The following is a 16,333-nucleotide window of genomic DNA, read 5'->3' on the forward strand; positions in this document are numbered from 1 at the left end:
TCAAGTGGTGACAGTAAGCGACGCTTCAGCTGGACTGCCGTGTTTATAAAGTTCACCCAAAAGAATTTCTGGAGTCATTAGCTTGCTTCTCCAATTCCCAAGTCAAAGAACAGTTACATGTCAATTATTTGAATTCTCACAGGAAAGTTCAGGTCAACTTACTTGATCTTTGGTGGCAGAGGTTGCTGCTGTGTATTCTAGTCGAAGCACATTCCGTCGGAAAGAAAATGATGTCAGCGTAAGTGAAAACACACCGTGAGGCACGTTTCAAAGACACTAAATCACTGTCATACTGATTGCTCCCCTTTACTTATGTATGATCATGAGCTTACAGGTGAAGCTCTTCACTGCTCTCCTCTTCATCCCAGATTAAGAACCAAAACCTTTCAATTTTCACTAAGTGTTCAGAATATGTATTTCAGACCTTTTACAGACAGCAAAAGGTTCAGCTTTAATTCATTTTCTTCCTGGATAAGAAGTCCCACCTCAAAGGTCTCTTCCAACCTGGTTAATTCTATTCTAGTCCTAGTCTCAGTCTTGCCTAAGCCCAAGCCCAGTCCTAAACCTGGTCCAATCCTAATCCTAAACCTGGTCCAATCCTAATCCTAAAACTGGTCCAATCCTAATCCTGAAAGACATACAATGGCTACATTGCTAATGGAGAAGTCATGAAAGAAACCCAAAACATACCTGAGAACTCAAGGTGTAACTTTTAAACCTAAAAAGCATTTAACTGTGAGATTTGTCTTTACAGAAACCCTCCATGTTTTAGGTACACTCTCCTGCTCTACCCTATTCCTAAAATGTAGAAAATGGGAAGTAACTGGAAGAGGGAGCAGAGCACTCAATCAATGTTAATTACATTTACTTTTATTTGTCCCAAGGGGAAAAAAAAGGGGGTAGGAAGAGGGGAACAACTCCAGCACTTCTGAAAACTTCCAATAAGAACAGGAAACTGAAACAAGTCACAGCCAAAAAGAACTCTGCATAAACCACTTGGAAAGTTACTTTCTAGCAGTCACAAGCAAGCTCATAATGACAAGGTGAGCTGGTTAATCTGTAAATGAGGCTGCAGAATGCAAGCCAAGAAGTTCAATTTTACTTCAGCAAGTGTAGAGTAATTGTCTGCTTTGTCTGCCATTCTCAAGAGCTTTCAGGGTTCAGATTTTGCAACCTTGGTCTCAAATTAAACCCCCATGTATTTAGGAGAAAAGGCAAATGCTTCAGAATTTCATGAAATAGAAGAGACTGTTTTTAAAGCCTGAAAAATGCAAGAAGTCACTGCAGCTTAAAAGCAGGCTCTAGCTTAACAAAGAAACAAAGAGTAAACATAGTAAGGAAAACATCTTACCACATCTGTCTGTGATCCTGCAGAAAGAAAAAAGTTGCATTTTGAGGAAAAGACATATTGAACTGCCAAAGCATACACTGTTTCTAGCTCTCCTCAGTCACTCCAGACATGCCAGTTCTACCTCTACTATTTTGCTTTTCCAATACTGCTTCTTTTAATCAATCAGCAACTTGTGCAAAGAGACAATTGTAATCAGAACATGCTTTGGATTTACAGAAGGAGCACATTTCCCATTACTTTCCCTTGCTTATCAGAAACCTGTACAGACCTCTTTTTAACATAAGTAACATTATGGCAAACAAAAGCTTTGAAAAATCACGTCCTGCAAGTCTGTACTAGGTTGATCATCCATCCATAGCAACAGCTCAAAGTTCTCACCAAATCTGTATCTCAGGCTAGGCAACCCAGCTGGGGAACGAGATAGGAACTTGGCATAGAATGTCAGTCCTATGATCTTAAACATACTGTAACACTGGGATCTAAACTGTAGCTCAGTATGTCCTCCACTAAGTATTTTTTCCTAGATTAGAGTAAAATAGAATTAACCAGGTTGGAAAAGACCTTTGAGATCGTCTAGCCCAACCTATCATCCAACACCATCTAATCAACTAAACCATGGCACCAAGCACCCCACCCAGACTCTTTCTAAACACCTCCAGTGATGGTGACTCCACCACCTCCCTGGGCAGCACATTCCAATGGGCAATCACTCTCTCTGTGTAGAAATTCTTCCTAACATCCAGCCTAAACCTCCCCTGGTGCAGTTTGAGACTGTGTCCTCTTGTTCTGGTGCTGGTTGCCTGGGAGAATAGACCCACCTCTGCCTGGCCACAACCTCCCTTCAGGTAGTTGTAGACAGCAAGAAAGTCTCCCCTGAGCCTCCTCTTCTCCAGGTTAAGCAACCCCAGCTCCCTCAGTCTCTCCTCATACTGTATGTAGCTCTGGGCAACCTGATCTAGTGTGAAGTGTCCAAGCCCATGGCAGGGGAGGTTGGAACTGGATGATCCTTGAGGTCCCCTTCAATCCCAACAATTCTATGATTCTGTGATTCTAAAACAATTTTGCAGTTCAGGCTGAATGTTAGGAAGAAATTCTTCACAGGAAGAGTGATTTGCCATTGGAATGGGCTGCCCAGGGAGGTGGTAGAGTCACCATTCCCTGGGAGTGTTTAAAATAAGATTGGATGAGGCACTTGGTGCCATGGTTTAGCTGATTAGATGGTGTTGGGTGATAGGTTGAACTTGATGATCTTGAAGGTCTTTTCCAACCTGGTTAATTCTGTGATTCTGTAACTACCTGAAGGGTGGTTGTAGCCAGGTGGGGGTTGGTCTCTTCTCCCAGGCAAACAGAACAAGAGGACACAGTCTCAAGCAATGCCGGGGGAAGTTTAGGCTCAAGGTGAAGAGAAAGTTCTTCACAGAGAGAGTTGTTACTCCCTGGAATGTGCTGCCCAGGGAGGTGGTGGAGTCACCATCCCTGGAGGTGTTCAAGAGGGGACTGGACATGGCACTTGGTGCCATGGTTTAGCAGTCATGAGGTGTTGGGTGACAGGTTGGACTTGATGATCTCTGAGGTCTCTTCCAACCTTATTGATTCTATGAAAAATGTCACCAAAGAGAACTTTTTGCAAACAAGACAGTGAGTGGCAATCACTCATCTGAGTTCTTCAAATAAAAACAAACCTGGCCAAAAAAAATGTACCATGTAACAGTAATGTGGTCATTCCTCTACACCACAGAAGGGTTCTCCTCTATTTGGCTGTTAGTCCACAATTCAAATTAGTTAAGAGCTGTGTATAAATATGAGTGAAAATTAATGATGATCATCTGAACCTGAAGTGGACACTATCCTGTCATAGCTAATAATTACATTAAAAAGACCTAATAATATGTTCCTCTGAATCTGAAGGATCAAAGTGTTCAGGAGCTACACCAACAGAAACAAGAGGCAGGAAAAAGTGTGGGATTTTGGGGGGGGGGGGGGGGGGGGGGGGGGAAATAAGTTTCTTTTGTTCTAAGTAAGAGGTAAGCTGTAAATCTTTGAAATAACATGACATAGCTTCAAAGCATGGAGCATACCAAATTCCTTATCAAGTAAATGTGGTTTTTCTTACCATTTAGTGTTTCTTCACATCTTTTAATCCAAATACTAAAGGTATCATCTACATCTAGAAGAGATCAAACACAGTAACATTAAAACTTCATGCACTCCACATACAACATACAACTCCTTTCAATTGTCATATCCATCCCAGACACAGTATCACAGTACTATCACAGTATCACCAAGGTTAGAAGAGACCTCAAAGATCACCAAGTCCAACCTGTCACCACAGACCTCACGACTAGACCATGGCACCAAGTGCCACATCCAATCCCCTCTTGAACACATCCAGGGATGGTGACTCCACCACCTCCCTGGGCAGCACATTCCAATGACGAATGACTCCCTCTGTGAAGAACTTTCTCCTCACCTCAAGCCTAAACTTCCCCTGGTGCAGTTTGAGACTGTGTCTTCTTGTTCTGGTACTGGCTGCTAGAGAGAAGAGAGCAACCCCTTCCTGGCTACAACAACCCTTCAGGTAGTTGTAGACAGCAATGAGGTCTCCCCTGAGCCTCCTCTTCTCCAGGCTAAACAACCCCAGCTCCCTCGGTCTCTCCTCATAGGGCTGTGCTCAAGGCCTCTCCTCAGCCTCATTGCCCTTCTCTGGACATGTTCAAGTGTCTCGATGTCCTTCTTAAAACTGAGGGGCCCAGAACTGGACACAGGACTCAAGGTGTGGGCTAACCAGTGCTGAGTCCAGGGGCAGAGGGACTTCCCTGCTCCTGCTGGCCACACTATTCCTGATACAGGCCAGGATGCCATTGGCCTTCTTGGCCACCTGGGCACACTGCTGGCTCATGTTTAGGCTGTCAATCAGCACCCCCAGGTCCTTTTCTGTTTGGCAGAAACACTTTTTCACTAAACAGAAGTATTATCTGCTATTACCTTCTTGTAACTTGTCATTCTAGTTAAGCTGTAATTATTTTTGTACAACTTATTATTTAACATGGTTTAATTAAATTCAGATTCATTTGTAGGACACAGTATTTTTATCTGAACTGACCCAAATACACTATTGCTTTCCAGTCTGCTCAACCCCTGTCTAACTGTTTGGAAAAGGAAGTATAGTTTTACATTCTTCTAAACAGTATTTTTTTCCAACAGTCACACACTTCCTCTCTAGAAAAACAGAAGAAATGGTCTGCTGCAAGGGCAACCAAAAGTTGCACAGATTTTCACAAACACCAAGTATTTTCTCCTGGTAGTTTCACACAAACGTTACAGTAAAAGCCTCTGAAGTTTCAGCTATGCTAGAAATAAATAGAGGACACAGTCTCAAGCTGCACCAGGGGAAGTTTAGGCTCAAGGTGAGGAGAAAGTTCTTCACTGAGAGAGCTGTTGGCCATTGGAATGTGCTGCCCAGGAGGTGGTGGAGTCACCATCCCTGGAGGTGTTCAAGAGGGGATTGGATGTGGAACTTGGAGCCATGGTTTAGTCATGAGGTCTGTGGTGACAAGTCGGACTTGATGATCTTTGAGGTCTTTTCCAACCTTGGTGATTCTGTGTGAAGTAGGTGTCAGGTCCACCATCTGAATTCGAAGAGTTTAGCAAGACCTTGATATTCTAGGAAGCAAGCACCCCAGATAGAAATTAATTCACTGGAAAATAGCTCAAATGGTAGAAAATGAATAGAACAGACCAGAACAGACCAGACCGGAAGAGACCTTCAAGATCATCTCATCCAACCTATCATCCAACACCATCTAATCAACTAAACCATGGCACCAAGCACCTTATCAAGTCTCATCCTAAACACCTCCAATGATGGCGACTCCATCACCTCCCTGGGCAGCACCTGGCACTTGCATTTGTTTAATGCCATCATGTAGGACTCTGCCCAGTCAGAATTACATGAAGTTCTATTTAGATATCCCTGTAGGTGGGTAATGGGAAGCTTGCTGTAGTACCCTAGGCCTCTCAGTCCTATCAGCACAAGTAGAAGCTCATCACTGTTAGCACAAAACAACCTTTACACCAGCAAGGCACAGATCATGTACTGGTGCACTTCTGCCCCCTTGCGTGGCAAAGGAGCCAGCCTTGCCAAGCAAAGAATTTGCCACCACAGCACTTCACTTCCCCACAGCAACAGCTAAAGTCTTCTTTCTTTATCACCTGCTTAGTGGTATGTGGCAAATTTTCCCTCTGTGCTTTGTTCATGTCCTACCAGCTGCATTTAACTGGAAGTTAATTCTTTTGCCTTACTGCTTACGCTCACAATTATTTTCATTCGGGATCCATCAAACACTTCATGGAACTGCAAAGGCAAATTCTGTGACTGACATAAACTTGCCAGCAAATCTGGTGATATATTGAAGAGAGTAAACTAAAAATCTGGGGTTTGGGGTTTATTTTTAAGGCCTTTAAGAGACTCCTCATTTCACAGCAGGGCACAGAACTCTGTAATGAGATAACGGGAAGCACAGCAGAAGCTGTCTTCAGATGAGAGAGCAATCAGGAAGGCCTGGGAAGCTTCAGAAACACTTCAGCCAAGCAACCAGCAAAACAATGGAAAAATAAATTCAAACAGATAGAGGTCAAGCAAGTTAACACAGGAACAAGCAGTGGTGAATTTCAGGGATTCTACACTAGCTAAGTGGATCCTGGTGTTCACTGACTGATCTGCAAAGATACCTGCAGCTCTCTGTGCAGTTGCAGCCTACAACTGAAGCAGGATGTGAGATAAACAAGGGTGATCCTCTGGTCTTGAGGAGATTTTTGTGTAGCCTGTATTTTGAACAACTCCAACTGACAAAATAGAAAGGTTACAAAATCCTTGCTCATAAAAAGCCTCAAATCAATGATGGTTGCTTGGGGTGGGGCAAGAATTTCAACTCCTGTTCTTGAGCAGGCTAAGATGACAACTAGTAATTGCTGCAATTCCACTATGTCACCCTTCTACTACCATTACCACTGTTCCAGCTCTGCTCTGCTGCACTCTGACTCTTCACTGGGCCATTTTCAACACATTAATCCAGGGAAGGAGATACTTTTTGGAAGGGCAGCTTTCTGCAGAGCTAATGAACTGAAAGAAGAGGCAATGCAAGCACAAGAGTAGGAAGCAAGCACAAGTAAGCCTGCAATCCCACAAAAGTCTGCTTTTAAACAGGAGGATCAGGTTGCTCATTTGGGAGAGGCAAAGTAATTACATTTCTGTTAAAGGCTTCTTGTCCCAGCTACTAGCACAGGTAAGACAACACACTAGACAATGATTTACAGCTTAGTGCACTCTGCTCTGGGTAACCTTTCAGGGTGCTTTCTTACAGTTTCCTTCTGCTGCAGGGAAGGGAGGGAACAGAGTGACAACAGGGTTTTATTTAAAATGGGGGACAGGGGAGAAAGGAGTCACAACCATCTGTCTTCTGCTAAAGTTTTCTCTATTAAATGACTCCTTCCTGATCCTAGCCAGGTTTAAAAAAAGCTCTAATTGTCTCCAAACCAAAAAGTGCCCAGGAGAAAGCTCTAATTGTCTCCAAACCAAAAAGTGCCCAGGTGAAGCCAAGAAGCCAACACTTGAATAAATATGCCTCTGGAATTAAGTGAGATGTAATGTGTAAACATAAGGGGAAAATTCTTCCCTTTGAGGGCAGCAGAACACTGCAACAGGCTGCCCAGAAAGGTGGTGGAACCTCCATCTCTGGAGACATTCAAAACCTGTCAGGGTATGTTCCTCTGCGACTTACTCTAGATGATCCTGCTCTAGCATGGGAGTTGGACTAGATGATCTTCAGAGGTCCCTTCCAAGCACTACCATGCTGTAAGGTAAAAACCCATTTTGAATGCTCAACAGGTTTTAAGTTCTTTCTAAAGACCAATCAATCAAATGGTTTAAGAAGCAAGAAACTGCAGCTGTGTGTGTAACGAGCCTGTTTTGTGTGACACTGGATGCCACCATTCATTTGCAGGACCTCCAGGAAGCAGGAAAACACTCCTCATCATGGAATTGCTTTGGTTGGAACAGGCCTTTAAGACCACCAGTCCATCTAGCTGGAATGCTGTCCTGTGCTTGAGTGTCACTATCCCCATGGGTGCTGCTGGGGATGGGGGTCCCTAAGCCCCCCTCTCTCCTCCTGCTTGAGGAGCAGTGGGTAATGAAGCAGCCCTTGGCCTGAGCAGTTACTGTATCCCTGCTGTGTGATTTCAACCTTCCCTGGTGGCACCAGAAATAATTCATGGCCAGCACAGAAAACTATAACCATAATACCTTCATAGGAAGGTGCTACCCCATTTAGCTCCAATACAGGTTAGAAGCTTTTCTGTGCCTAGAGAACAAGTCTAATGAGGAGTGGCTGAAAGACTTGAGATTGTTTAGTCTGGAGGAGGGTGAGAGCAGACCTTATTGCTCTCCACAACTACTTGAAAGAAGGCTGTAAAGGTGCAGAGTGAATGCAGAGGAGGGCAACAAAGAATAGCAACTGAAGGAGCTGGGGCTGTTTAGTTTGGAAAAGAGGAGGCTGAGGGAAGACCTCATTACTCTCTACAACTACCTGAAAGGATTTTGTGGAGAGGTTGGTACTGATCTCTCCTCACATGTAATTAGTGATAGAACAACAGAATAGAAGAGGAATAGAATAGACCAGACCAGACCAGGTTGGAAGAGACCTTTGAGATCATCAAGTCCAACCTATCACCCAACACCATCTGATCAACTAAACCATGGCACCAAGCACCCCATCCAGTCTCTTCCTAAAGACCTCCAGTGATGGTTTAGGGGTGAACTTTGTAGAGTAGGGTTATTTGTTGGCCTTGGTGATCCTGAGGGTCTTTTCCAACCTGAATGTTTCTGTGATTCTGTGGGTTGCCCAGGGAGGTGGTTGAGGCCCTGTCCCTGGAAGTGTTTAAGACCAGGCTGGATGAGGCTGTGGCCAGCCTGATCTAGTGTGGGGTGTCCCTGCCCATGGCAGGGGGGTTGGAACTAGATGATCCTTGTGGTCCCTTCCAACCCTGACTGATTCTATGATACCTCCAGAAGTTTTTTCTTGCCAGCCAAAAGTACTTGTGCACACAAGGAATTTTAATACTTACTGTCCAACCTCTGTCCCGCTCTGAAAGACTCCAAAGCAGATGCATAGTTTTTGATATGATATTCACCTATCCTGACAGAAACAAACCAAAACACACAGAAACAGTAAGTCATTACTTTGCAGTCTAATCCATGTTCTGAAGAGCACAACATCCTTAGCTCACATACTGTACTGGGTAAAATTACACATCTGAGAACTTACATCACCTCAGAGGCTTGGTTTTGAAATGGTTAGGGTGTTAAAGACCACCACCCCACATCAAATTGCTTCTTCAAATCAAATTGCTTCTTCTAAACACAGCTTTATTAGAGATGGGTTACAAGCAGTATGGCATGAAATGGTTTCCTTCACAGTGTGGCAGAACACCTGCACAGTGCCATAATTTTCCAACCTTATTGAGTCTATGAATCCAAATACTAGCACTGCCCCCCAGATTATCACAGTATTCTTCTAACACAATATGTGATACATACCCTTTTCTAAGGAGTGCTACAGCATTACTGGGATTGAGTTCTAGGGACTTCTTTGCATCTGCAACTGCATCTGTTGGAAATCAGTTTGAAAGTGAGGAATAGAACAACATTATAAATATCAGCAAATTCTGAAGACTTTTTAGCAGTTAACTTTTTCAAACATGTACTAGCCACAAATGCAATGCAAGAATCCTTCATCCAATGGCACCCTGGCTTGTATCAGGAATAGTGTGGCCAGTAGCAGCAGGGAGGTCATCCTGCCCCTGGACTCAGCACTGGTTAGGCCACACCTTGAGTCCTGTGTCCAGTTCTGGGCCCCTCAGGTTAGGAATATTGTTGAGTTGCTGGAACATGTCCAGAGAAGGGCTACAAAGCTGGGGAGGGGTTTGGAGCACAGCCCTGTGAGGAGAGGCTGAGGGAGCTGGGGTTGCTTAGCCTGGAGAAGAGGAGGCTCAGGGGAGACCTTCTTGCTTGCTACAACTCCCTGAAGGGAGGTTGTAGCCAGGAGGGGGATGATCTCTTCTCCCAGGTAACCAGCACCAGAACAACAGTGTGGTAGGTTGAGAGAGGGCCTAGCTCTCTCTCCTCCACAGAGAGAGAAACCACAGGTAACCTAGTCGAAGAGCAGAGCTATATATTTACAAGCATACATGGAAAGCAGGTTATATATAACACAATATATACAGGTATTTACAATATATACACAGAAATACACAGCAAAGAGAAATAACACAACAAAAATCCCTCCCCGAGGAGGGATCCCCTCCCTGTAACCCCCTCTCTCCCCCCCTACCTCCCTTTTTTCCCAAAAAGGGGTTAAAGAGAGAGAAAGGCAAGTTACTAAGGGAAAGAGTGGTTAGTAAGCTTCAAAAGCCCATGCAGGATTAGTGTTTGCTTATCTGAAGGCCAACTCCAGCAGTTCGCAGAGAAACAGGCAGGGAGAACAGGCTGAAACCCAAACTCCCCAACTCCCAAACCAAACTGAACCGAGAGAAAAAAAAAAATTCCAACTGCTCTACAGTTTAAAGTTGCATTTTATCTATTCACCAATGAAATTCGTTTAGAATATCAGAATGTTTTGGTTCTAGTACCGAAAACATTTAGCCAGAGCGTCCCAGCACTGTTTGTTCTTAAAGGCACAGCCTCAAACGGTCACAGGCCAGCAGGAGCAGGGAAGTCACTGTGCCCCTGGACTCAGCACTGGTTAGGCCACACCTTGAGTCCTGTGTCCAGTTCTGGGCCCCTCAGTTTAGGAAAGATGTTGAGTTGCTGGAAGGTGTCCAGAGAAGGGCAACAAAGCTGGGGAGGGGTTTGGAGCACAGCCCTGTGAGGAGAGGCTAAGGGAGCTGGGGTTGCTTAGCCTGGAGAAGAGGAGGCTCAGGGGAGACCTTCTTGCTGTCTACAACTACCTGAAGGGAGGTTGTAGCCAGGTGGGGGATGATCTCTTCTCCCAGGTAACCAGCACCAGAACAAGAGGACACAGTCTCAAGCTGCACCAGGGGAGGTTTAGGCTGGATGTTAGGAAGAAGTTCTTCCCAGAAAGATTGACTGGCTATTGGAATGGGCTTGGTAGGGAGGTGGTGGAGTCACCATCACTGGAGGTGTTCAGGAAGAGACTGGATGGGGCACTTAGTGCCATGGTTTAGTTGATTAGATGGCACTGGGTGATGGGTTGGACTTGATGATCTCAATGGTCTTTTCCAACCTGGTTCAGTCTATTCTATTCTATTTAGTACAGGGCTCTACCTAACATGTAGCATGACTCCTGAAGTGTGAATTTAGTTGTTTGGGATATTCTACTGGAAAGAAAAAACGACCAAATCTTAAGTTACTCAGTTATCACATTTCTACCATGACAGGATGCAGTCTCCACAGAAACACAGGGGTGGAAAACACAACACAAAACATAAAAATCTCCCTAAGAATTCTATGTAAGCTGCTAAGGTATTACTAAGATAAAAATCAGATGGAAAACTAGGACTTGGAAGGTTTGCAGAAATAAAACAAAGAAAACCATCAATTTACACACTAACTGTACAAGAGTATATTAAGTCACAGATAATACTTTCTCCTATTACTACATTTGGCTTCAGATTGAATACATCTTCTGTAAAGAACATGTTACAGTACAATTGTGAGAGAATTCTCAATGTTGGCTAAAGATGTTACCAGCATATTTCTGTAGGAGAATGTAAGCATAAGCTCGTTGGCAATAATATTCAGCATCATCTGGATTCTTCTCCAAAGCTGCTGTCAGTTCCTGGAAAGACACACAAGAAAAATAATGAATTAAATGGCACCTTGGAAGGCCTCATAAGAAACACACTACCAAACTCTCTCAACTGAGTGGCATTTCAGAAGAAAGCCTCCTCACTGGTACAGCTGTCTACCTGCTGCTCAGTTCTCCTCCACTAAGCTTAATTATTAAATGTCACCATCCCTGGAGGTGTTCAAGAGGGGACTGGACGTGGCATTTGGTGCCATGGTTTAGTCATGGGGTCTGTGGTGACAGGTTGGGCCTGATGATCTTTGAGGTCTCTTCCAACCTTGGTGATTCTGTGATTCTGTAAATATCAGTGCCTGAAGTACAAAAAAACCTGGGAATGGAATAGAATGGAATAGACCAGGTTGGAAGAGACCGTCCAAGATCATCACGTCCAACCCATCATCCAACACCACCCAACCAACTAAACCATGCAACCAAGCACCCTATCAAGTCTCCTCCTGAACTCTTCCAGGGATGGTGACTCCACCACCTCCCTGGGCAGCACATTCCAATGGCCAATCACTCTTTCTGTCAAGAACTTTTTCCTAACATCCAGCCTAAACCTCCCCTGGCACAGCTTGAGACTGTGTCCTCTTGTTCTAGTGCTGGTCGCCTGGGAGAAGAGACCAACCTCTGCCTGTCTACAGCCTTCCTTCAGGTAGTTGTAGAGAGCAATAAGGTCTCCCCTGAGCCTCCCCTTCTCCAGGCTATGCAACCCCAGCTTCCTCAGCCTCTCCTCACAGGGCTGTGCTCCAAACCCCTCCCCAGTTTTGTTGCCCTTCTCTGGACACCTTCCAGCAACTCAACCTCTTTCCTAAACTGAGTGGCCCAGAACTGGACACAGGACTCGAGGTGCAGCCTAACCAATGCAGAGTACAGGGGCAGAATGACCTCCCTGCTCCTGCTGGCCACACTGTTCCTGATGCAGGCCAGGATGCCATTGGCCCTCCTGGGCACCTGGGCACACTGCAGGCTCATGTTCAGCCTACCATCGACCAGCACCCCCAGGCCCCTCTCTGCCTGGCTGCTCTCCAGCCACTCTGACCCCAGCCTGTAGCTCTGCATGGGGTTGCTGTGGCCAATGTGCAGAACCTGGCACATGGATGTGTTCAATCTCATGCATCACATCCAAGCCTGTTTCTTACTGAGGAAGAAACAGGACTTTCAAATGCCTTAAACATGAAGGCTAGAGCACAGATGATCCTCTGTATTCCAAAGACCCTTCCACAATATTCAGGTCTGCCAGACTGGAGGAAGCACTGCAGTATCAGGACTTTGGAAGTCAATATACAGCATGGCAAGACACTTGTGTGAGGATAACATAGTCAAAGCACTGCAACACAGGATGAAACACCACCTTACATGATATTATGGAGCATAAGGGATTGTTCCAATTTATGCAGGGCACAAAAGCAGCAGAACAGTAACTCTGCTAAGTTGACTTTTACTCTGAATCTAGGAAGCATGGACATAGCTAAAATACTTAAACCTGCATAAATATTAGTACAGCACAGCTGACAAACTACCTTCCACCAAGTGAGGGAACAATGAAGATATGAAGGACTTGCCTCAGTTTTAAATTCTGATCACTGTCTTGTTCTCCATACATCAACCAAGAGTGAAATGGCCACAACAGCTTCTTCTAGCAGTCACATAAATTCTTACTAGTCTAAGATACATAAATCTGTACATAGGTACAGTATATGAATCTAAAATCTTGGGGGTCTCTGAAGAAAGTGGCAGGCAGTAGACAACTGTAACTTGATCCAATTGTACCAGTGCCCCCTCAAGATTTAAAGTTGCTCAAAGGCAAGTCATAATTCCATAAACACTCATGGCTGTAGGTATCCCACATGGGAGGGACATGAGGTAACTCACATACAAAAATTGGTTGATATTACGCTGAGAGGTGAAGTACAACATTTGACCCTCAAAACCACGTGGGGTCTGCCTCTGACACTGAACACTGCAGGCATTTCACAAGCAGTTGCTTCTGTGACCTATCACCTCTCACTCCAAACATTATTTCCTGTGAGTTACACTGATGACAGAAGCACTGATTTGAACCAGCAGACAACATATGAACAGATTCTCCTACAGAAGTAGTCCTGAGCCCAGAAAAGCGAAGAAACCCAAACATTTTCAACTCTATTAAACTCTTCACTGGCTTTGCCATCACATGACACACACAAGAAGTTACTCCTCTAACACAGCACCTTGAGAAGAAAGCCAAGTAATACTTAACCAGTAACAGGAACTTCAGATGATGGACACTAGCAGCAGTTACTTAGAACAACCTTAGACCTTGTCCATACAAACACTCAAGTATGTGTTTTCTATGTATTTTGATTCTAAAGGCCCTTACCATGCATCCAAATGGCAAGCCTATTTTAACTACAGCAGGAACTTTCAGGCCCCTCCATGCTCATGGGAAGAGTTCACATGAATTCAAGGTGCTTTCAGTCCCCACATAGTCACCTACTTGGAAAACTTAAAATTACAAGCATTCTTTAAAGAATTGACCTTTTTATCATCCAGACAGTATTTAAAGATGGATGAGAATCTTTCAGCTGTATCAGATCCAGGTGACAAAAGCCTTAGCATGCCCTCCCAGAGGTAAAGGAATGAGAATTTCTGAGGACAGAGTTCAGAAATGCCATGCTTACTGGACACAAGACTAGGCAGGTGTGGAAGCATTACCCAGCACCATTTACAGAGCATCATGTCCCAGATTAGAAGGGTTGAGTACACAAGCTGAAAGACCACACCTAAGGTCCTGCACACGTTGTACACTACCTGTAGATCCAAGCTTCCAAGTCAGCAAAATGCTATGCAGAGCTATGGGATTTACCAGTTCATAGATCACCAAAACCAATCTGCCTGCTCAACTCAGTTTTTAAAAGGCTACATGGTGACAGCAGGACTATTACTGCACCAGATATTAAGTACTGCCTATAGAATGTATCACATATTATTTTGAAGCACTACACATGCACAGAAACGAAACCTAAACTAGAAAAGCAAAGAAATTACATTAATACAGAGGGGAGAAAAAATTCTGTTCCCCCTCCCACCCTTCATGCCTTCCCTGATGGGAAACTTACTTTGTTTTTTAGATCTTCCATTTAGTTTTACTACACCAAATATGTTTGGTTATTCCATACAGCTTTTTAGGTGTCATCCATCTTCTGAAAAAGAAACTTTTACAAGCTACAGCCTAAACCACAAAGCTTTGTAAAACTTAGCTTCACCATTTCCTTTCTGGAAAGATAACTCAGTATCATCTTATGCTTCTGCCACCTACTCAAGCAGAACTAACCTTTACAGTCTCTCCCCTTCCAAGTATGCTAAACAGAAATTACATATCCACTCTCCAGTTCTGTCTCCTCATTAAGCCTCTGTCTTAAGTAAAAACAACCTCTGAAAGCACAGTAACACATGTTAACAGGTAAAATCACAGAATCCTAGAGGCAACCAGGTTGGAAGGGACCTCAAAAAATGATCTCATGCAACATTTTGTGTGAAAGATTAGACTATCCAGCACTCTGTCCAGTCGTGGAAACCCCAGTGATGAGGATTCTATGATGTCCATAGGGAGGCTGTGCCAATGAACGACTGCTTTCACTGTAAGAAATTAATCTTACATGTCAAGTTGACATAAAAATCCGTTCTGGTCCCCACAAAATAGAGAAAGAAGGAAAAATAGGTCAAGATAGAGAAAAAAACCCAAACAAAACAAGATTGAATGAATTTCTCCAGTAAGTCTAGGGCCTTCTTAAGCCCAAATAGCAACTAATTCAGATCTTGGAACTACCACAGAGCTAAAGAGAAGAGAAAGTTGGTACAGCCGGGATTTTGTTTTCCTTCTTTGCAACACATGTAGCACAAGCGTGTTGACAGCACCGCACCGAACCCCTCTGCGGCCGGGCTCCACAAGAGGTTTCCAAGGGAAACTCTGCAAGCCCCCGCTGGCAGCAGAGCGACGCTTCAGCGGCTCCCCGCACCTCCAAGACCGGCAGGGTACGCTGCAAGCCTCATCTCCCCCCAGCACCCAGACACCAACAGCTTGACAGACCAGCAAACTTCAAACACCCGAGGAGCAAGGCCTGCGCCGCCTCCGAGCCCACACCGGCCTGGCCGGCAACGGCCCTCACCTGCGCCGCTGTCTCCGGGTCCCGGTCAACGTCCGCTTCTGAGAACCTGCCGAGGAAAACACAACGACGTAAGAGAGCGAGGCGGGGGCGAGCGAGGGGGGAGTGGGGGCGGCTCGGCAGGGAGGAGGAAGGGGAAGCTCACCGCGGAGCAGCCGCCGCCATGCCGCCCGCCGCCCCCAGGAAACTTCTGGAGCCACCGAGGCACCCGCGCAACAAACCCCAAGGCCGCAGCCGCGCAAGGCCTGACGGGAAGCAGGGCGAGCAGGCCCTACAGGCTCCTCCCACGCCGCTCCGGGCGAGGCTGGGCAGCCGTGGCTACCCGGGCCGGCGCGACTCCTCCCCGTGCCATAGAGCTGGAGGACCGCCCGTGGTAGAGCGGCGCGCCAGCCCCTTCCGCCCGCCTCTTCCCGTCGTCGGCGCGCCGTGGCCGGTGGCGACCGTCAGTCTGTCGGAGCTCACCCTGGAGCACAGACGAGGCTCCCCAAACGGGATCCACGCAGACATAGGAAAGGGCAGGCGGCGCCATTTGAGGTGCGAGCCTCAGGGGAACGCGGGGGAAGACTGAAGCCTTACGGACGCAGTGGAGGGCAGCCCGCCCGGGAGGCACTGGGCTTGTCTGAAGCGCAGACGGCTCCTCCCTCCCAAGCCTGAAGGGGGACATAGGTCCTTAGGTTAGGGTGAAACGCCTCAGAAAAACCCCACAAACAAACAAACGAAAAAAAACACACCCCCCCCAAAAAGCAGCGCCTTTTTGTCCTCAGGAGCCTCACAGGCGTGCAGAAAACGACGGGCTCAGTGTTTTCTTTCAGAGTCAGTGGCTGGGATATTTCCGTTTGGCTGTGTTTTTGTTTCACTGCTGTCACAGGCCCAGAGGCAGCAGTGAGGGGAGAAATTGCTCGAACTCCAAATGTGAGCTCTCGTTTTATTACTTACTCCAAATTCTCTCTTCCTTGGTCATATGAAGG

General features: G+C 45.6%; 1 protein-coding gene across 1 annotated transcript in view; it reads right to left on the reverse strand.

The window, feature by feature from the left end:
* The window catches only part of SUGT1 (SGT1 homolog, MIS12 kinetochore complex assembly cochaperone), a 43,775-nt gene extending 28,159 nt beyond the window's left edge, over positions 1–15,616 (reverse strand). The window contains exons 1-8 of the mRNA XM_054163095.1: positions 15,511–15,616; positions 15,369–15,414; positions 11,118–11,208; positions 8,949–9,018; positions 8,477–8,547; positions 3,465–3,518; positions 1,352–1,368; positions 163–197 (exon numbers count right to left, since the gene is read on the reverse strand). Of these exons, the coding sequence (XP_054019070.1) occupies positions 163–197; positions 1,352–1,368; positions 3,465–3,518; positions 8,477–8,547; positions 8,949–9,018; positions 11,118–11,208; positions 15,369–15,414; positions 15,511–15,530 (404 nt within the window). The 5' untranslated portion in view covers positions 15,531–15,616. The remainder of the gene's footprint in view (positions 1–162; positions 198–1,351; positions 1,369–3,464; positions 3,519–8,476; positions 8,548–8,948; positions 9,019–11,117; positions 11,209–15,368; positions 15,415–15,510) is intronic.
* Between the last annotated feature and the right edge of the window lie 717 nt (positions 15,617–16,333).

The sequence above is a fragment of the Dryobates pubescens genome, chromosome 7 (assembly GCF_014839835.1).
Source record: "Dryobates pubescens isolate bDryPub1 chromosome 7, bDryPub1.pri, whole genome shotgun sequence".
Classification (NCBI taxonomy): domain Eukaryota; kingdom Metazoa; phylum Chordata; class Aves; order Piciformes; family Picidae; genus Dryobates; species Dryobates pubescens.